Below are 22,634 nucleotides of genomic sequence, written 5' to 3'. Positions count from 1 at the left end.
ATTTCCCAAAGGTCTTGCGGATCATCAAGATGTTTTCTGACAAAACTGAGATGAGCCTTAATGTTCTTTTTGTTCAGCAGTGGTTTTCGTCTTGGAACCACTGCCGGCCACTTCTGGGAAGGTTCATCACTTTTCCATGTTTTTGCCATTTGTGGTCATGGCTCTCACTTTAGTTTGCTGGAGCTTTAGAAATAGCTGTAAAACCTTGGGGACTGATAGATCTCAATTACTTTCTTTTTTGAGGGGGTGTTAAGAAATCGGGAAGGGGGCAAACCCTTTTTCACACCACTGTACAGAGATGAAAATATACCTGTACAGTCCGCCCTGGTTTATTGCAGTTAAATGCCTCTCACTGTAGTACGCTGGAGTCCCAAAGCTTTAGAAATGGCTTTATAACCTTTTCCAGACTGATAGACCTCAATTAATCTCACTTAAATTACGTTTTAACAGGGGGGACAATCGCTTTTTCACACAAGGCCATGTAGGTTGGGATTTTTTTCTCCCTTAATAACAAATATTTTCATTTAAAAAACTGCATTTGGTGTTCACTTGTGTTGACTAATATTTAAATTTGTTGGATGATCTGAAACATTTAAGTGAGACAAACATGCGGAAAAAAAAAGAAATCAGGAAGGGGCAAACACTTTTTCACACCACTGGATGTATTTAAAATAAATAACACAAAATTATTTTTAAACAAATAATACAGTTCTCAATGCAGTCTACTCCATTGACTAATCTTGAAATTCAAGTCAAAACACAATAAATCGATCTATGCCAGGCTTTTGGCAACACAGCACACGTCTGTGGTTTCAACACATGTAGCCCAGTTCTGACTGCAGGGAATAACACGGGACGTGACAAAATATTTCCACCTAGTGGCTTGACATCCACTTTCTCTCATATTGCAGGAACATTATGACGGATAATTTTAGTGGTTTTGAAAAGCGTGACGCTTTCATACTGTGGTATACCTTGAAACCGGTGACCGACCCATGCCTGCTTGGCACGTCTATTTTTTTTTGGTGAGGATTTCTACTTCCAGTCAATGTTGAGTTGCCATCACCTGCCTTAGGGTTCCCCATTGTCATCGTCATCATCATCATCATCATCATCATCATCGTCTTCATTCACCATCTTTCTACTATGCTGGATCTTCATTTTCACCTTCTTCATCTTCATCACCAAGAGCCAGATGAACAATTTTCATCCAAAACTAAAGGTTTTTTTTGTTGTTGTTTTTAAAAACAAGACGAATTGAAAGCTTATGACAAACTACCGTAAATTTTGGTGTATAAGCCGCACCGGTGTATAAGCTCCACCCACTAAATTTAGAGGAAAAAACAAATTTGTTTATATATAAGCTGCACCGGGGTATAAGCCGCACGTGTCCACTTCATAAAATGACATATTGTAGCACGCACAAGTCCGTGAGGACCAGGCTATGCTTTAGTGACAGGAGCAAATCATAGCTATGGAAAAACTCACAAGCTTGTCAACCCATTGAAAATTGCAGGAGGTCATTACTCAATATAACAACTAATGGCACATTTCTTCAAAAGTGGCAAAAATGTGTCTAAGTAAACATAAGTAATTACAGCTACTTGTCACTTGGGAGCAATGAAAATGGTGTGTTAGCTTGGAAAAGTAATCCATCCGTCCGTCCGTCTGTCCATCCGTCCGTCTTCTATACCTTTTATCCTCATTAGCGTCACGGGAGTATGCCGGAGCCTATCCCAGCTGACTTAGGGCGAGAGGTGGGGTACATCCTGGACTTGTCACCAGCCAATCGCAGGGCACATATAGACAAACAACCATTCACACTCACATTCATACCTATGGACAATTTAGAGTTGCCAATTAACCTAACATGCATGTTTTTGGAATGGGGGAGGAAACCGGAGTACCCAGAGAAAACATTGTCATTGTCATTGAAAATTGCAGGAGGTCATTACTCAATATAACAGTCTGACTCACAGTTTCATCTTACAAACAACATTAAACTCATTGTACAGCAACTTACACTCAAAAGGCACATAGGAAATATACGTTACATGTACCAATACAAGTTTTAAATAACAAAGATCAGCTATTTTAACATCTACCCATAATGCATTTGCCAGAAGAGCAGTTAATTGGAGGATAACCAAAATAGATGGATGGCACTGCAATGTTGCTGTCCACTAGAGGGAGCCAGAGGAGCGAGGCACACAGAGGGAGGCTGACGTCATTGTAGCGCCCCAATGAATGTGTTGCTCAGATGCAATGCTTTAAAATGTAGGCTTTTTTCATTTTATACTTGGTATTGGTACATGTTTGTCTATTTCTAAAGTATACTTTTGGAGTGTTAAGTGGCTGTGTGATTAGTTTAGTGTTGTTCTCAGTAAGATGACACCGTGAGTCAGACTGTTGTTGTTGTACTGTCATATATAATGACCTCCTGCTCCACTTGCAGAGATGATGGATCTTCTTTTGAATTGGATACAGTTGGCAAACAACTTGTAATGTGCCTCCTACTGGACTGGAGGAAGAGTTGTACAGGACAGTATTACCACCTTGACATTTGCACAAATTTTGCCCCCACAATCAAGGGGTAGTTTTGATAAAAACTGTTTTCCTCGCCTTCTCCTCTTCTCTTGGGTAACTACGCTTAATTTTTTCTCTAAACAGTGCCAACAAATTCTTGCTCTTGTCTTCCTGAATCAATCTGCACATGCGCAGTATGTGGGAATAGTCCATTGCAGGAGAAGGGAGGGGGAAGCAGTCGAAACAGATAGATTACACATTTGATGTGGTTTTAAGCACATGCAAGTGTGAAGGTGGCTTAGCAACTGCAACTTAAGACTGTTGGGTAGCAAGCTTTGACTCATTTGCCACGTGAAAAATGTTTTGTCCTTTTTAGTACGTAGCCACGTTCACTGAAGCAATGACATTTTTAGCAAGAAATCTAGCAAGTTCAGCAATGAATGACAACAAAATCAGAAAAGCCACCAACATGTATGTAATATTTCCATTGCTGTCATATGACAGTCACCACAAGCCCCCACTTTATGTGTGAACTCCAGTTTTCTATTTGTCTAGTTTAAAAATATCAGTGTGATTGCAACAGTAAAATATGTGAGAGCAGCTGCTATCTCCCAGTCTCTGTCTGCATGCAGTGCTCTGCCATACATTTTATCTTCTCCTACGTAAATGTAATCCTTCTGCCCCTCTGTTTATTCTTTTTTTGAAGAGTTTACATGTTATGGAAATGTCTTTGGGATGTTTAGTAACAAGTAACAAATGATCAAAAAGAAAAAGACTGACAAATGTTTCTGTTCACAACTGCCAACATGGAAATATATATGCGAAGTCCATTAGTTTAGCAACCCCAGATTTACAGTAATTGCCAATGCATTTCTTCAGAGAGGTTTATGCGGCGCTTGCATCAAACATGTTGTATGTTCTGTGATGTTACTGCTTTAAAGGCATCCAAAACACCTGTGAAACATCGCTGCACCCACTGTGTGCAGAGAGAATTTGTCTGTAATACTCAATAAGAAGGTGAGCAATTACTGAATATCATTACACAGAGATGGGACAAAGTGGCTTGAAGTTGACTCCGACAGGGACATTTGCCATTTATTGTGTCTTGAAGTGAAACGTGACTTTGACTTTTTATACAGTTTCTGTGTATGTGATAAAGAGAGTGTGGGCCTGCGTGTGTACCCTGTGTGTGATTATCTGTGAGCATGGTCAGACCCTCAGGGTCGATACAGTATGTATGAGGGCCAGTTCACACAGTAGAAACATGACCACAATTCCCAAAGATGCACACACACACACACTACAAGACAGACAAATTAACAAAACCGTGCATATACAATATAAATCACACTGGTATAGACACTAAATTAATTGGTTGTGTTTATTGCTCTTGGCTATGAAAAAAGAGACTCAGCACCCTGTGTTCAAAATAGAAATTAATTTCCATAAATACATATGCTTTGCTTTTTTATGGGGAGTGGGTGCATGTAATACACAGTGTCCATGAAAGGTGGTGGCACCTGTGTACTTTATAAGTGAAGAACTGTGTCTGTGAGAAGACACAATGGCTAAAAAGCTTGACGTAATGTCTTGAGGACATCTGGCTGGGTGTCAATCATCTATATTGCTCACCAGCCTGTCCCCGAATAATCTGCAATAGACTCCAGTAAAAATGTGTAGTCTCTCTGGTCAATTTGTAACAGTCAGTTTTCAAAGTCAAGAATGTTTGTGAGGTTTTAAAAGGCAGCGACTGTTAAAACAGTTGTTCCCAGCAAAGTGCTGGAATTAATGTACGGTTTCTACAATGCTGCACTTTGTCGACCATTTTGCATCATACAACATTCACAACAAGAGTATACAGAGAGATTAAAATGTAAATTAAGATGTAAATTCACATCAGGGTCATGTCAGGGTCATGCTTCAATGCCATATAGTGGTAGATACTAGGGATGCTTCAATCGATCGGCTACCAATCAGTATCAGCCGATTTCTGTGAAAAATCAAGTGATCGGCATATGCTGATAAATGCTTTACAAAGCCGATCACCTGTGGCTCGTACTATAGTCCTCAGTAGCATCCTCCCACTTTGCTTCACACTGCGCAGGCATGCCAAAACAAAAACAATCACGTCTGCGGTGTGGAACTTACCTGCCAACACATGCCATGAAACCTATCTCACGGGGCTAGCACGTTCAAAAGCTTTGATTTAATACGCCATTTGAAGAACAAACACTTGAAGTAGTATGGTGAGTTTTCAAGGGTTTCCGAGGCTCGCAGTGTGATCATCAGTCATCATCAGTGTGTGACAGTCAGAATGCTAAGCAAATAACCCGGAAAATATTTGATTTCAATGGATGAGATGACCAGCCTAGATCAGCGGTGGAAAGCACCGGGTTCGCCGACTGCTCTCTCACTTGGAGCCCACTTCCGTTCTGCCTGGATGTCCTGCTAGGGCTCAAAGTCGTCTCATCATCTGTAAGTTTCCACAGTGATATATATTTTCTTGAAAAGGTACGTCAAATATGTTCGTTTTGTCTAAATAAAGGTGATTTTATGGTTCCTTTTTTCATACAGCCAATAGCAGGGGTGCAGCCAATTCTGGGCCCCATGAAAAACAAATCACCCTGCGGGGGTTATTTATTAATGAATTATTTATTTTATTAGTAATTACCTATTTTTGGGGCTCCTTGACAGTCAGGGGACCTTGCAATCGTACTGACTTTTCCCCTTTATATGACACCTCTGGCCAATACCACCCATCATAAATAAATAGAAACAGTTATAATTAATTCATGTGATCGGTATCGGACGATTTCACTCAAGGATGATTGATCGTAATCGGCAGCATAAAACCCTGATAGGAGCATCCCTAGTAGATACTGTACCATAATACTGTATATGAGCAAAAGCAGGAGCAGGAAAGGAAGTCAAAATTATCCTGTCGTGGGTAAAAGAACAAAACAACTATATTGTTCCACTACAGTCCTGTATTGTGCTTTTCATGTGCCTTGTATTATACAAACACACACAAAATCCTGATAGTCTCCATCCATCCATCCAAGGGTGGCACAGTAATTTTAGGATATAAACTCAAACTATACCGTGTGCCTGTGAAGTCATCTATTTCTTGTACTTATGTAGATTCAAAAGATCAATATTGAAGTCTCCACATGTAAAAATTGTTTTTTGACCTATGACTGTAAAGGTTGTCTTAATCCAGTCCTCAAACATTCCAATCTTTGACTTTGGACTTCTATACACACAGCTGATTAACATATTTTTACGTTTTCTTTTCAGATTTCAATTCTAAATTCATTCATTCATTCAATTCAACATTCATTCTAAAATGTTGTCAATAACAAATGACATATTCTTTACCATTTTGTAGTTCAGATGTTTGTCCACGTACAGTGCCACACCTCCTCCACTTGAATTGCGCCGATTTGTACATATCATTTCATATCCTTCCAGGTACAAGTAAGCCTAGAGGAAGACCAAAGAGGAGGTTTATGGATGTAGTGAAAGAGGACATGAAGGTAGTTGGTGTGAGAGAAGAGGATGCAGAAGACAGGGTTAGATGGAGGAAATTGATTTGCTGTGGCGACCCCTGAAGGGAAAAGCCAAAAGGAAAAGAAGAGATTTCAAGTCCATACCTTTGTTTGCATTAATCCAAGTTTCTGAGATTGCAATTTCTTTGAAGGCTTCCTTGAATAGGTTCAAATATTGTTTATAAGTTATTGAAGTTTTCATACATGCTTCTGCTATTTATGTGGATAATGGACAACTTATTGCCGTGATTGAAATTGTTGTTATATTGCTCCTCCGTACAATAACAGTCATTTGTAATATGAGAAAAAAAAATGAGTCAATGTCCTTTTCCATATCCAATTGTTTGTGATCTGTGGCACGAAAAGTGTCCAATTGTAGATCTTCTTGAGGCATATTAAAGCTGTTTTCCTCCATGTTGGGAGACCTCAGTATTTTTCTAGATCCTTGATGTCTTTGACAACAAGAATTTTGGCCTCTGGTCCTCCAATTACTTTGATGAAGATTTTGCAGTTTGCACTCCATGTTCCTTGGATGCTTCCTTGCTTCCTCAGATCACGTGCTTTCTTACATTACAGCATTGAGCTTTGTCAGGTGGTCATTCGTGTAGAAGTTTGTTTCATTGAGCTTCTTTCCTTGTTTCAGCAGTGCAATCTTGAATTTCCTGTTAGTGAACTTGACAATGATGATGGGTGTAGTGCTGTTCCTGCCATACAGTGGGATACAGGTGTCAGTAGTTTGGATGTCTACGTCCACCACCTTAGATTGCAAAAAGGTGACAACTTGATGCTCCGTTGAAGCGACATCCATTTCATCTGCTTTGTCGGTATTCGCCACTGCCCTGGCATAGGACCGAGCTTTGATCTGAAGCCCCGTCACTACCACATCCTTCATTCGCGTGTTCTGATCCATGGCATCTATGCTGGTTTCAATTGCTCAATGATTTTTTCTTTTTCTTCACACTCTTTTTTTGAGAGTGGCTCTCAGTGCTGCATTACTTTCCTGTAATTCTTTGTTCTCCACTCTCAGACCTTGAACTTCATCTGTCAAGTCCGGGACCTTCTTCATTAAGGAGCCCATATTTTTTTGCAGGGAACCTATTTCTTGTTGCATAGAGCCGGTGTTCTCCTCAATATTCGATACCTTCTCCACAATTTGCTGCAGCTGCTTTCCAAAATCCCCCATCATTTGCGCTATGGTAGCCTCTTGCTTTTGCGCTAAGCTTTTTTCTTGCTTTTTCCTGACCTCCTTAAACTTCTGCATAGCTTTCCCTGTTCCATCCGTATGTTTACTCAATTGACTCTTCCAATTGAGTATATCCTCGTCGCCAGGTCTCAGCGGAGGGTTAGGTACACAACTTGCACCTCCGGATATCGGCGGCTGAGGGGTCAGTGCTGAACCGACACCTTCCATACTTATCACTGAATCCGGAGTGCTTTGACCAAAACTGCTGCAGCCGCCGCTTGATCCGCTTCTTCTCCCTTTTATCTTTGGCATTATTGCTGTTGCTTAGCAACACCGTCAGTTAGCCGTTAACTTGTGTTATAATGCCTTCGGTGTTTAATATTCGTTATAACAGCGGGTGTGTGTCTCACCAGTCCTTGTTAGCCCGAGAAATCTCCACAAGAAGACTCCAAGATGTTTTAAAAGTCCGGCTTCGTTAGCAGCCGTCAAGCCGCGGGTAGCTTGATAGCTTACCTTTAACGGCTGTCGGCTCCAACTAAACGTTTGTTTAGTCCACTCGCTGGTCCGAATTGAGGCGGAAGTCTCAGCACTCACTTGCAGAGTTGTAATCACAAACTGTGGTCACAAAAAGTCACAAAAAATTCAAACTCCCGTAATAACAGACAGAGCTTTTCCGAGAATGTCCTTTCCATACAACAGGAAGTGACGTTTGTTAACCTATCATTCATGTTTTTGGAATGTGGGAGGAAGCCAGAGTACCTGGGGAAAACACACGCACGCATGGGGAGAACATGCAAACTCCACACAGAGAAGCCCAAGAGGAGATTGGCATCCAGATCTTTCAGATCTCCTGACTGTGTGGCCAGCATGCTTACCAGACTACTTGGGTGCATGGTGGCCGAGTAGTCTCCTGAGTTCACCACTGCAAACTTATATAGTATGTAGGATATTATGTAAATACACACTGTTTCACATATCCAGTTATGTTCATACAGCAGACTCCCCAAGCATGTATTATGAAAAGGAACCCTCATATCTCATTAGCTTTTAGATGATTTTTGAAGGAATTTTCATGGAAATGTGTTCCTAGCAGGGGTTGCTTCTCTTTCCATCTTTATTTCTCTCTTACGTAACTTTGTTCATCGACATGGTTACATCATACACCAGTCCAATGCCCCTCCCATGGTTGACAAATATCCTCAGATACATTACACCCATCTCCACACCATTACTTCTTCTAAAAACCTATACCCTTTTACAACTGTGTCTGGACAAAAATCATTCTGCTCCAAAATACATGATACCTAGTACTTTCAAGTGAGGTTAAGTCATGGACATGGACGACATGGAACATTGGGGAAGGAAGAAGTTAATGAGGAGATGAAGAGAAGATCAACTGGGGCCAGTCAGAACAGGGCACCTTAGGTGGCTTTTTAGGTGGCAGTTTATTGTCCTTGCAATGCAACCACTGATCAGGAAAATCATTTTAAAGCTGGGAGAAGTTAGTTCGGGTACAAACCTGAGAAATGGCTCAAATCTCCAAAAAATGGCACCAAACTGATTAGGCAACCTGTGCAGTTTTTTGCCAGGATACATGGGCTGGCAACATTTGGTGAGTTTTCAAGGCATTTTAAAGCCTTCAAAAAGGTCATTATAATGACCAGGATAATCATGATTATAGTAGTAGTAAATAAAATGAAATATCAATAAGAAGGAGGAGCCGCACAGTGACCTAGTGGTTAGTTTGCATGTTCTTTCTCTCCGTGTGTGGGTTTTCTCTGAGTACTCCTACTTCTTCCCACATTAAAAAAACATGCATGTTAAGAGACTCTGGAGATGTTGGAGACTCTAAATTGTCCATAGGTGTGAATGTGAGTGTGTGTGGTTGTTATATGTGTCTATATGAGCCATGTGTTTGAGGTGAGGTACACCCTGGACTGGTCGTCAGACAATGTCAGCCGGGATAGGCTCAAGCTCACTCGTGACCCTACTGAGGACAAGTTGTAGAAAATAAATATACAGTATGATAATGGTAATAATAAGAAAAATTGAAGCTATTCCAAAGGTTCTTCACACCTCTTTGTTAGGGCCACTAATAACCTGGAATAAACCAAAATGCACCGGTTAAATTGCTGACATTATTTATGCACTGATCTTACACCTCATTTTTCTCAAGTAGCAAGCATGGAATAGTCTTATGTCAAATATATATAGTCAAATGTCATGTGCTGTATGACATCCCCATCAGCAGTGTAGTGCATCGACAGTGACTTACCCCCCCACTTGGTCTTGTGAGCCAAGTTCTGGTCGGATTTCGGTGATAAGGAACGTAGTTCCAGTTAGTTGCTGGGACAATATGTGTTCAAAAGAGTAATACATTTGTATTACAAAAATGTCTCCTGGAAATGATCGCATCTGCATCCGTAGAACACATGCGTAAACAAGATGGCTGTGACGTTCGCGCAGCGGATGCAAATGCGAGCGCCACAGCCATCTTCGTCACATACACAACAATGGACAGGCGGCAGCACCCAGTGATATGATGAAAGAGAAAAGTAAGAAAAGTTTTTGAGGAGGCATTTTTGTGATGGAAATGTATGACTCTTTTGAACGCATATTGTTTTGAGAAGCCAAACTCTTTACTTACAGTATGTGGCCCCATCAACTAATCGGAATTCATGACATGGTTTTCACTGCAAGATCCATAAATGAGTGTCCATAGTTCAGCTGGGGGATCTTCTCGGCCCGGGTTCTTTGTCTTTGCTTTGCTTTGTTGGAACTTTGTTTGAACTTGGGCTTGGGAATTCCCTTGGACTTCTGCAACCCATTTGCTCGTTGAACAACATTCGCTTCTTTGTAACCACTATTCCTGTTTTCTGTATTCATTCTCTTTTTGGTGGTGCTCCTGTTTCCACCTTCCATGGTGACTTTTCTTTGACCTAGCTGTGCCTTTTAGACATTCTTCATTTTTTATTTTGCTACTTCGAATTTTTGTGTGTTGTGCCTATTGCAGCCTCCTTTTACCTTTCGGTCACTGAGAGGTGTAGGTATGGTCCTTGTGTTTGTGACGCGCTTGACTGACTGACGCTGAACTCCAGAATACGTTTTGTGTGGTTGATTTATTGCTGAGACCAGGGTGGCAAACTGAGGATATGAATATGTAAGTATGATGGCAGAATATGACATATAATAGTGTGTAAGAAGCAGTAAACTGCCTCCTCCACACTGACAAGAGTGCACCTGTTAATACTTCTGCACACACTCACCAATGAGCATGTGACCGCGGCCTCCACACCTGGACCAAAACCTGTCTCTTACAGTGCCACACCATGTGTTCTTTTGTTTAATAAAATTATTTTAATGGCTACTCAAGTGTGGTATTTTCAAGAAGCAGTCTTGTATTTCTTTTTCCGCTCATCTTATTTTTTAGCTAGCACACCAGTGGTAACACGGCATCTGTATTTCTCCTTTATCGACCAGACTCCCCTTTGTACTTCATCTCTTATTTCTCCTGCGCCTCCGTATTCCTTGTACAAAGTGCCCCTTGTGTCCAGACTGAGACATCACAACAAGCCACCATGTCTTCGCACCCCAGGGTAACGCCACACACAGGCCGAGCCTAACCCTTTGTCACAGTTACTCTCTTTCTCTTTCAAGAGGCACTTTTTAAAAAAAAATCACATAACGTAGCATTTTAATGGTGCCCTTGCATTTAATTAAAATAATATCATCTTTGTCATTGCCAAGGTGATCTTGAACATCTATAATACCGGAGGACACGTTAATACGTGATAGTGGTAGCTTTTGTCATTTCTCTGAATGATGCTCCATAACTTAATGCAGTGTATTGTTCTATTTCAAGATTTACAAGCAGAAGCACCACCAGGAACTCTGGGCCCCATGAAAAAAAATCACTTTGTGCCCCCCCACCTGGCAGGTCTCTGGGACCTTAAGTGACCCAACAAGAGCTTTACATAACTCCAACACTGAAAGTGTGCAAATGTCTTGCCTCTTATTGTTTAATACTAGCAGTGCGATATTTACTACTAGTGCGTTATCCGTGCAACAGTCTGCATATACGAACAGTAGTATGCAATTCACTATTTGATGCAAGAGAACATAACAAATGTGCTAAAGGCCATCTTTTACAGTCTCACTGTAATTTTAGTTGTAAAATTCCAAATGTCACGTCTGGCGCGTGGAAGGCTGGTGTTGGATCCCCACATGCAGAGGCGAGACAACTCCAGGTAGGAAAAAGTTTTATTCTGGCAAGATGAAACAAGAAAATAATAGGAACAAAAAACTATGGCGCAAACTAGAGTCCGAACGCACCGCGACAAAAGAGGGAACGAACAATGTCCAAAAAATGAAACAAAAACTACCTGAGATAAAGGCGGGCTGCTGGATGAGCAGGCAGGAAGGCAAACGGTAACAATAGAGGGAAAACGCACTAACAAACGTAAGGGAAAAATGTCTAGACAAAGTGACAGGAGAGTCCAAACTGAAGAATAGTCCCACGCCTTCCTGAAGCAGCTGTAGGGAATAAATCGAGGAGCAGATGGAATTCAGCTGTGCTCATCCGGCAGCTCCGCCCACCTCAGGAGGACCAGCATCTGAGGGAAACAAAAACAAAGAAGCAGTAACAAGACATACAAAAAGGTCCACTACAAATACCACAACATGAGACAAGGCTAAGATGTCACAGCAGAGCGTGTCAGACTTAAAAAAAAACAACTTACTTATACAGTACATTAACTTTTAAATTAACCAAAATCAAAATTAAGTTGAAATGGAATCATTATGTGGAAAAATAATTAGTAAATTAATTCCTGTCATCACAAAAATATGTTTTCTTTTTTTGTAATTTCCAGAGTCCCTGCTTTAAAAGGAGCGACATGTAGGCCAACACAACATGCTAACACTGTGCTAGCTTATTTCATTGTGGACATTAAGCTAACAGACTGACTGGCTACAAAACTATCGGGTCACATATTGACACCCTATTCATTTGCCTTTTTTTCTCTCCCTTTTCTCTCTTTCCGTTTTCTCACGCCCAGACATGATTTTAGTAGGCACTGGCAGCATCATTTCACTCTGCTCTGCAACTGCTGACTGACAGCTGCAGCTATGGAGCACAGTGAAGGTAGTAGTGGACCAAACCATTTCATGTAGCTATAGCGGGGGTGGTCAGTCAATATGGAAGTACTTATGGTCAGTGAGGATGATGAATATTTATATAATACTGTTACTACCAAATACAAGAGATTGTTTTCGTGTTCTAATATAAATTGTCTAATTGTCTTATATATATTAAAAATAAATCACAACCAGATTGTAAAATTATTTACCTATTTACTGGGGCCCCTGTCAGTCACAGGCCCTTGGAATTGTCCTAACTTTTCCCCCCTTCAAGGCGCCCCTTCTCATCAGCGTAAAAGGTGTGCTCCTCCAAAGACAGACCTTAATATCCAGTCTTCAGCAAACTGTGGCAAATCAGCACAGTGCTAATATTGTTGCTCCTTCCTTGTCTTCTTTTTATGCACCGTTGTTCCGTATGTGAACTGAATCATCACAAGTGAAGTGAACCTATGAATGACTTGAGCAGCGGCCTCCTCCTCCACAGATTTAACTGTCAGCAGGCAACACACAGAGCATGACCATCACTCCTGAAAGTTTCCTACAAAAAATTAAAAAAAACATAAGCTTTGCTTTTTACACAAAACCCAGCAAAGTGTGTATTTTTTGCACCATGACACCTTTTGCCATCCCAAAATTAGCAAATTGGATGCGTGCGGACGTCATTGTTAGCACATTGTGTGACATATGCTGGCCGCACAAAACCCTGAGAGAATAACCTCCACTACTATGCAGAATGCATCAAAAACAACACTCAAATCTATATTTTCACTTTTACTTCAGTATTCTTTTGTGCAACAAAGTCTGACTGGAATCACATGATGTAAGTCAAAGAGTTTGAGAATACAGTAGAGTCGAGTAATGCTGTCGGAAAAAGGCGAGAGAGAAGATTCAAATAGAGAATGACACATATATGTTGAGTCACGTTTCTAACTGTCAATTCATTGAAGCTGAAGGGCCTCATGCAGAGCCAAACCACATATCTGAGCGTCTCCCTGAGGCACAGCATCATCTCAGTGACCGAGCACATGACACCCATGCAAGGAGTAAAGTAGGGTGGCAGCCGACACTGCCTGCCATGCTGCTTGAAAAGTGTGCTCAGGCCACACATGCACATGTGAGACTGAGTTCCACCGCTCTCATCAACCCGACATGAAACGGAGCAAAGGCGCTCTGACACTGCAAGATCCGCTGCCCATCAACAAAAACTGCACTCACTTTCTGCTGATTGAAAGGTGTGATACAAAAGTAGCACCACATGTGAGTTCTATACCTAGTGGGTGTCATATATAGGAAAGGAAGTATAGTATGGCTTTGATGGATTTGCGTGCGTGTCCAAGCAGAAATAAATATTGTGTAAAAGACTGTTTAAGTGGCACTGAAGCTGCACCGGAGGTGGCTAGCTCAGTTACCACCGACGAGTCCACCATAGCTTCCATAAATCATCAATCGCTCACTAAAATCCCCAAATTTAGTATCTCATAAAATTCAAAAAACGTTCAAAAAGTTCAATATCGCACATTTAAACTCTATTTAAAAAAATGAACTTTCTGAGCCTTTAATTGAACTTTGAAATCAATACAATACAATGCACAATATTCTAATTTATTGAGGTGCACCTAAATAAAAAGTTCATTTTAAAACTCCCAAGTGCCATCCACTGGATTGCAGACACCAGATGTTGGCATCTGTGCTGTGCAGTCGCAGCAAGGATGTTAATGTGTCTATGTAACAGCCATTTTCTTATCTAATTTAATTCTGACAGTTAGGGAAGAGGAGGGTGAAACAATGAAAATCCAAACACAGGTTTTGAATACCACAACAGACTGCTGTCTGGCACAAGAACAGCACCAGTGATTTGGCCACTGCATCTTGGCTGAAGGAATGACAGAATTTTTTAGGGGCCAGAAAGCAAATGGAGGGACTGACAGCCATGCAAAAGAGGACACAGGTGGCTCCTTTATTTGCAGTTAGAGGAAGGAACAGTGAACCAGAGATGGGGTTTTATCAAAGACAGGTGAGAAAAGAAGTTCTTTGCTGACCATGTATTCATGCTGCTTGAAATAATCTCCTTACACCTACCCTTTAACATGCTGATGACACATGAACCCACATACGAAAACATCATTTTTGCAAACACAAGGAGTGCAACATGTATTCTGCAGTCTGTAGATAGTGAAGGTTTGTGATGGCTAGTGGAGCCTTTGTTGACAACATCTTTGAGCCTCCCAGGAGTGGGTCACAAAGATGCCAAGTGGACATTGATTTCCGCACAAAAAGAGACCAGCCAGGAAGTTTCTTTTATGTATATTGCTGACCTTGTTCAGCCTCCGTCAAGGTTGTATTTTCATCTCTGTGGCTTTGTCCTTTACAGTATTTGTTTGCATTTATATACAGTGGTGTGAAAAAGTGCTTGGCCCCTTCCTGATTTCATTTTTTTTTTGCATGTTTGCTAACTGCTGGAGTTCAAAGCGCTGGCCTAGCAACAATGCCAAACACAAAGCGAAATGATACCGCCCCTGGAAATCTGGATTCAAAATCAGAAACAGAGTCAGTCTGGCTGTCGGATGACACCTCAAATGAAAAATTAGTTCCAGAATACAAGAGCAAAAATGTCATGTTATTACATGCCTTGAAGCACGAGATGAGATCCAAAAGTAAACTGCAGCACAAACAAGGCATGATTTTAGTTGTCAGCTATCACATATTAAATATGTACAATCGCAGAATGACACCCTCTTTGGAATGCCCAGATTGGCCAGTCACACAGAGCGACCGCCACTCCCGACAGACTCTGCGGGTTGAATTTTCTTTATTTTCAGTTGGCAGTACACAAACAGTGGTGACAGTAACCTGCATTGACTGGCCACAACATTAGGTACACCTGCACAGTAGTAAGAACTGCATCAAACATTCTGCCTGTATGGCTACCATACTACATTATATACTGTACATAAGCGTGGTAAAATATTACACCCCTATCAATACATTACAGTATGCACATTGCAATCTTAAACTTGTTTCATAACGTACGCTTTCACAAGAAAGCTATATACGGCTTGTGCATCAGTCACACTGCTGGGTTTTTTTTTTGTCTGCTTGTTTATAATTTTGCCGGTGATATAAAGTCAGTTGTAAAACTTTGCTCCTTGTTCTGAACGCGGTGCTTGAGAGAAAACTACAGTGAACAAGGCTGACAGATTATTTCCCTGTTTGCCATCACTGGATGTTTGCATGAATCACCAACTTCACACAGATCATAAAAAAAAATAATTAAATAACAAAGTCTTACGATCACTTACACACGTACACAGTACACATATAGCTGAATAATAAACAATAAATGTAGTAACTTTTGATCAATCCATGTCAATTTCAAACTGAAAATAATGTACACATTTAAGCCCCATCCATTTCCGGTTAAACCACACCCACTTTTGGTTTATGCCCTGCCCACTCCGAGTACAGATACGGGTAGGATACAGATAATTTAGATGGGTGGACGGATACAGATTTTGGTGTACTCGCTCATCCCTACTATCCAGAGTGGCTAGCTTTTTGGCCACGTGCTGGCATGTTCGTAGGCTTTCATAACACCATTGTGGTAATGCTGGCATTTCATGTGGCTGATAGGGTAAAGATTCTCACACGGCTGATGCCACGATTTTTTACAAGTAAGCTCAGCGGAGGTGTGCAGCATGTCACACAAAAAGAGCGCTTGATTTGCTCACCTTAGCCCAGTAACACACACGGTTATGGGAGCTATTTTTAATGTTATCGGATTTATCGGTATGATGTCATAATTGCTTATATCGGCAATTATCGATCATTATCGTGCACCCCTGAAAGTTTACAAACTGTGTTATGTTTTGCAGCTCCAGACTTTTTCTTGAGTTGAAGAGGTGGCAAAATGGTTCTTTTGATAGTAAAGGTTGCTGACCCCTGTGCTTGGCATTCCTGCCTACCACACCTCCACCATTGCCTTAGATAACAGGGGTACCCCACCACCCCCACAATAACTTTGAGCCGTTTTCAACTCTGTCTTGTCAAATGCACCTCTTACCTAACGAAACAAGGCATGGCCCCTTTCTATGGCTGTAGCGAATCTGTCTAGGGAGAGGCGGTGACTTGCCAATCACAGAGCGTGAATACATACATAGTTATCCAATAGTTACTGATAATGACAAGTTGTACTTGTTTCATGCTCGTACTCAGCAAAAATGCATTAGAGCTTTAGATATGAGCTGAGCTGAAGAAAACCTAAAAGAAAACCCGTCCAGTGTGGAGGCAGTAAGGCCGTTTTCAACTGTCTTGTCAAATGCATCACGTACTCCTCTCTCTTTCTGTAAGGAGTCTGTCTAGGGAGGGGTGGTCGCTCTGTGTGACTGGCCAATCACAGAGCATGAAGAGTGAATACCTAAGTAGTTACCCAATGATCGTGATTACTGATAATGACAAGCTGTACTCGTTTAAAGATCCATTATCCTTAACGGATACTCGTCTGAAACGAGTATTCGGCTCATCCCTGCTATCCATTCAACCGCCTACACATACATCTACGCATCTTCAACTTCTGCTGTTTAACTGTTATCAGGCCAGGGTTGCAGCAGTGGAAAGCGTCCCTCTCTAGAGCCGCACACTGCTATACTCCAGTGGACCCCCAGGCGTTCCTGGGCGAGATGAGCTATATAACCCCCCAATGCATACATTGGACATGTGGGCCAAGTAATCTACATCATTCTACTTTCAATCATGCACCGCTGACAGTTTCAGTTATGGGATACAGCTCATCCCTCATATGTCCTCTCACATTTGTTCCAGCCTTCCATTCTTTTATTGTAATGGTCCACCTTTTCATTGTCCTTGGCAGTGTTGCCCTCATTTTCTGCGTTTGTACTGTCTATATAGAAGGCTGTAAATTTGTACGACAGAGAGGCTTGTCATGGAAGACCACTTCAGTCACCGGCCCAAATGTCATTCATTCTCTATTTTAGTTTTTTTCTAAGGAAGATGGTGATGAGTTCCTGTCTATAGTTTCCCTACAATGATGCTCTCATTTCTGGTCTTGAATTCGTCTGCGCAGGCTGACTGTAAATCTGTCTTAGGACTTAACTGCTGTCTGCACTGGGAAAGAACTGAGTAGAAGAAGAAATAGGCTACAATGTAGGAGTCGAGACAATGTTACTCGAAGCACTGAAAGAAGTTTCTGGGCTGAAAGAAAATTTCACCTGTCATGCATGATGCAAAGTTAAATTCAAATATTTTAGGTTGAGTGCAAGCAACACAATGTTGCTTTTATTCGACCTATAAGCATAGAAGCAGTCTCTGCAGTTAGGTCTGTTTAGACTCCTCATTATGGACAATTTCAGCACAACTAAAGGTTTTGTGTATAAAAACGTGCAAATTTGATAGCCCGCAACTCTGATCTGCAACAAGGATTGCGTCCGTCAAATGATTGAAATGAATGAAACTCCATTTTGCGTGTTTCCTGTCATGAATATGCAGAACTTATACAGATTATCAGAATGTGCAAAAAAAATGGGAGGACGACATGCAAATGTAATCATTTAGTCACCGCAATGTGATTTATCAAACCTGAATCAAACTGCTTGCGGTCGTATTTTTGCGTCTGTATTTAACACATTTGAAAGGCAGGTGCAAACTGGCAAAGCATTGCACACCAATGGCCACAGTCATTGTGGTGAGAAGGAGGCGTTGGTGCAATGACAGACGACGGAGAGAGATACTGTAATCCTTTGTGTGCGTATCAAGATATGTGCCATATCTCTCATGGAAAAATTCCTTGCAACACTGTATTTCCTTGCATCGGGATCATTCCAATGAACCATCGCAGTTAGTGTGGCTGTAACAGCGAGCCGTGCACCCCTGTCCAGTCGTGTACTGTATCTCCTAGCGCGATAGTGTGGCTTTCACCTGGCTATGCAGCTATCTACATAATGTGTGAGTACATAATGCTATATAAGAACATTTTCAACATGTTCACATGAATATCATAACCTAAAAAATAGTAAATGTCATTGTTTAATATTTACACCAATTGTTTGTAATATCTCTGCTGGAGTTCACCAGTGTGTTTATTTGAAAACCTCATTTTTTCTGAAGGCCACTCAGCAAAGTAGTCATTTAAATGCGGCTGTCCGTAACATATTTGCACCTAAGTTACAAACTGCACACGCAATCATGGTAGCAATCACTCCCTCCACGTGCAATTTTGTAGTTTGCTCACTCAATTTAGCTCTCATTATTTGGGCTCTTGGAAGATCAGGCCCGATGTGTCTAACTTGTCTGTTTACCCATCCTCTGATGCTTCACTGAACTCTTCCTTCAGGGCTTAGTAAAGCATCACCACATTCAATTTATCTCCTCTGCAGCCACAACAAAGACAACAGTGTAACCCACGTGTGTCAAACTCAAGGCCCGGGGGCAGGCCATATAATTTTATGTGGCCCGTAAAAGCCTGGGAATAACGTGCATCAATAATGCACTTATACTAATAATGCACCTTTTTTCTTCTAAATGTGTTTGTGCTTTCACTTTGACAGGAAAATTGGACTGTATGCACTTCTTCTCAACTTTAATATTATCTGACCAAGATATTCCAAGCATTTTTGGTTATCAAAATAAATACTTGAATGTGTGCTTGTCACCTTGACATTCTCACGTCACTTCCCATTTCAAAGCAAAGCATCCATCAATTTGTTAGTAAAAAATATTATATTTTTTATTTTTTATTTTTTATTTTTATTCATGTACCCCCTATTATAATTGACATACCCACTTTGGGAACCTAGGCTGTAGTGCAGTCAGGCTACAGCTTATTGTTGCAGGCCGAGTCTGGGTCTCTAAGAGGAATTGCATTGTGGGAAGTTGAGTGTTGTAGTTCTGTGCTTCAGCATGCGGTGGCCATCTCTCTTCTCTCTTCACCCTCCACCGCTGAAGTGCAGCCACGTTCTCAGCGCTCTGGATATTTTTGGGGCCAATAAATTTTATGGCACAAGACAACGACATCGTATGACTATTCAGTCTGTACTACGGTTAGGAGATCACTGGATAGGCAGGCTTTTACACACACTTTATCACACCGTTCTTAGTTTGGCCACTTAAACGATGTGGAAGCATGACACCGCGGGTCTTTCAACATCCATCCATTCATTTTCTATGCCACTTATCCCCACTATGCAATTTTTATTCAGGTTCACGCTAATACATCGCTAATGCTTACTAATAACGCTAATAGATTTCCTCGCTAGCATTTACTACCATGTCAGAGTGCTATGAAGCAACCAGTGTAATCTGTATGCTTGTTCGAAATAAATTAAACCATAACCACAACCATAACCATAACCATATGTGCCCTCTTTCACTTCTGACAGAAGCCCCAAATAGCTGTCCTCGGCTATGCCTGCGCGTAACTAGGAGCACGTAGCACATTTACAAAAATTTTAGCTCGCAGTTCATAGCAAAATAGCAGAGGAGAGACGGCTCGCATCTGAAAAAACACTCGTTAGTTGAGACACGTATGCCAACGTAGCACTGTATGAATAACAATAAAAAATACCTGCAGTGCACCAGTATTTGAGCACCTCTCTATTTCAGCAGATCCAAATAACTTTGGTCTTGTCGAGAGAGCTATCTGCCAGGGCTTTGAAGTGAAATTTACCATTCAATATACCCTTTTCTTTCTCCATTTCGCTTCACTATTTGTTCCCGCTTGTAGATGCCACACCACTGCATTTCCTCAAACTACGATATGGGTTGATGGTCAAACAGGACGTGCGAACGTTAATCGCGTGTCAAAAAAACAGTTCCCTTAACGGAACCTTCTGTTAACGTGTTAATAACGCGTTAACTTTGACAGCCCTAGTCTCACCTGTTCTGGATTGCAATGCCTTCTAGGTGCACAGTCCACATACAATTCTAATAAAAAATCTGTACAGAAAAGAATTTCCTCACCTCTGGTTGTCTTTGAAGATAATCTCCTGTGTGTATGATAATAGCCTGGTTTGCTTGACAAAACTAATTTGTCGCTGGATGGAATTTAATTTAACCTCCGCTCATGTCTGCTCATTGATGAGAGGATGCATGAGCTCCACAGAAGTCCTTCGTGGGTGACAGAGTGCTCAGCAAGCATACTGATTTTTGTGCCTTTCAATCAATTTCTGTGTGATTAAGAGATATACCAACTGAAACCAGGGCCGGTTCTAGGTATGCACGTATGGGAGGGCAGTCAGAAATGTGAAGGGGGGATTATGCTTGCACATCATGTGCCAGCACATTTTTTAATGAGTTTTTTGCTCACCATATGGGTTGTTAGCTGTGTATCCAGCCCTCAACCTAGAGAAGCAGATTGCACTTTGTCAGGCCTCAACCCTGAGACCTGTCCAACTTGTGTGTCCCACCTGAAGACTCAGCTCCTGCCGGTATAGCACTGAGGGTCACTGAGGGGCAAACCCCCTGATCACAATAAGGTGGCTGAGAAACGCTCCAACTGGGATAAAACAGCTATTTATTATTAACTATTCCCCCAGTCGATTGAACAAATATACAGTATTACATAGACGTTCTATTAACCTTTATTTTTAATTGTTGTTGTTAACTATTAGTTTTCTTACAGGTCACTTTCTCTGTTTCCTCAAAGGCAGCTGTATTGAAACCTGACACCACAGCACTGTGTCTTGGCTCCTTTGCATACCAGTGATTGGATGTTTACTGAGGGGGGGGGGGGGAGATCTGGGCTGTGAAAGACCACAAAAATGAGAGATGAAGGGAGCTGTCTTGTGCTTTTTTTGATTTGGAGGGGCAAGCCATTTATTTAGGGGGGCTAGTATAGAGCCAGCCCTGACTGAAACCATGCAGTCAGCGTATAATGATTTATTTTAAAGGACTTAGTAAGACTGTATACATTTTGCTACTTATTAACAGTGTAATGAAGAAAAAAATTACTTATTATGATGATTATTTTAGAGCAGTGGTTCCCAAACTTTTTACAGTCGTGTGCCCTTTCAGACATTTCAGACAGAAGCCATATACCCCCTACTCCTGCACACTTAAAAAACATAAACCTTTTTATCTTAATTAACCTGAAATATTGAACATAATTAATTGGTTACTTCATTTTATGGTAATTCTGGATCAAAAATGTGAATTTTTGATATTATTTTGCTAGTTTCACATGAGCACTTTTAATTCCAGTCCGATGTTGGCATCCTTCTGTATCAAAGGCTTATGAATGGCTTATGAATGCACAAAATAATCATCAAACTTATTTGTTCATATGATGCACACAGGGCAATGAAAAACTTAATGCTTTGTCTCCTTTCTGCTCCGTTCTTCGAGTTCGGGCGCACTCGTAACTGTGATAGTTTGGCGCTAATTGTTTTTGATTTTTATTCATGTACCCCAATTACATTTGGTGTACCCCACTTTGGGAACCTAGGTTTTAGAGCACATGTGTCAAACTCGTGCCCTGGAGGGCCGAGACACTGCAGGTTTTCTCTCCAACCAGTTTCTGCAGCAGGTGATTAAATTGATGAGCTCCTTCCCTAAAACTGAAGGTGTTGATCATTAAAATCACCTGCTTTAGTGACCGGCTGGAAAGAAAACCTGCATTGTCTCGGCTCTCCATGGCACGAGTTTGACACCCCTGTTTTAGAGCATGTGCACAGTAAGCCCTGTCCAACTGGGGTTATCTGTGTGGAAATGCATCAAAGAGGTGTTTTGTTTTTTTAATTTAAAAACAATGCCAGAGCTGAACACTTTATATTGCTTCATCTATCTTTGTTTCTGTTCTTTAATTTTTCTTTCAGATGGGAAATGCCTCCGAAACGTATCTGTTCATGTCCAGAATATCAAAAGACAATGACTTCCTCATGGGAACGCTATATACCATTTTTGGTGAGCTTCTTTCTTTCTCTTTTATCCTTAGTTGCAAGTGTTAGGGAGAAGGATGTATGAAAATGAGCTGAAATCTAAAGTCTACATTGTCAGGTTTGTTCATCATCGACCAGAAGTGTTTTAAGCAATTATTTAATGACATTACCTGCTGAAAATATGGCAGGTCTCAAGAAAGTTGTTTTTACACTTAAGTCCAAAATACAACTTTTAGTCTTGTGATGTTATTTTTTTTAATAATACCGTACTCTAATTGCTTATTTTGTTTGACCTCTGGCCCTAATACACACAGAATACACTGCTAACATGTATTAGATTTAAGATTCAAC

General features: G+C 41.0%; 1 protein-coding gene across 1 annotated transcript in view; it reads left to right on the top strand.

The window, feature by feature from the left end:
- opn7b (opsin 7, group member b) overlaps window positions 1-22,634 on the top strand; it is a 52,540-nt gene that overhangs the window by 12,501 nt on the left and 17,405 nt on the right. The window contains exon 2 of the mRNA XM_054792736.1: window positions 22,221-22,308. Within this exon, the coding sequence (XP_054648711.1) occupies window positions 22,221-22,308 (88 nt within the window). The remainder of the gene's footprint in view (window positions 1-22,220; window positions 22,309-22,634) is intronic.

Source organism: Dunckerocampus dactyliophorus, chromosome 1 (genome assembly GCF_027744805.1).
Source record: "Dunckerocampus dactyliophorus isolate RoL2022-P2 chromosome 1, RoL_Ddac_1.1, whole genome shotgun sequence".
Classification (NCBI taxonomy): domain Eukaryota; kingdom Metazoa; phylum Chordata; class Actinopteri; order Syngnathiformes; family Syngnathidae; genus Dunckerocampus; species Dunckerocampus dactyliophorus.
The sequence above is the reverse complement of the archived record's forward strand: the minus strand, read 5'-3'. Positions and strand labels throughout refer to the sequence as shown.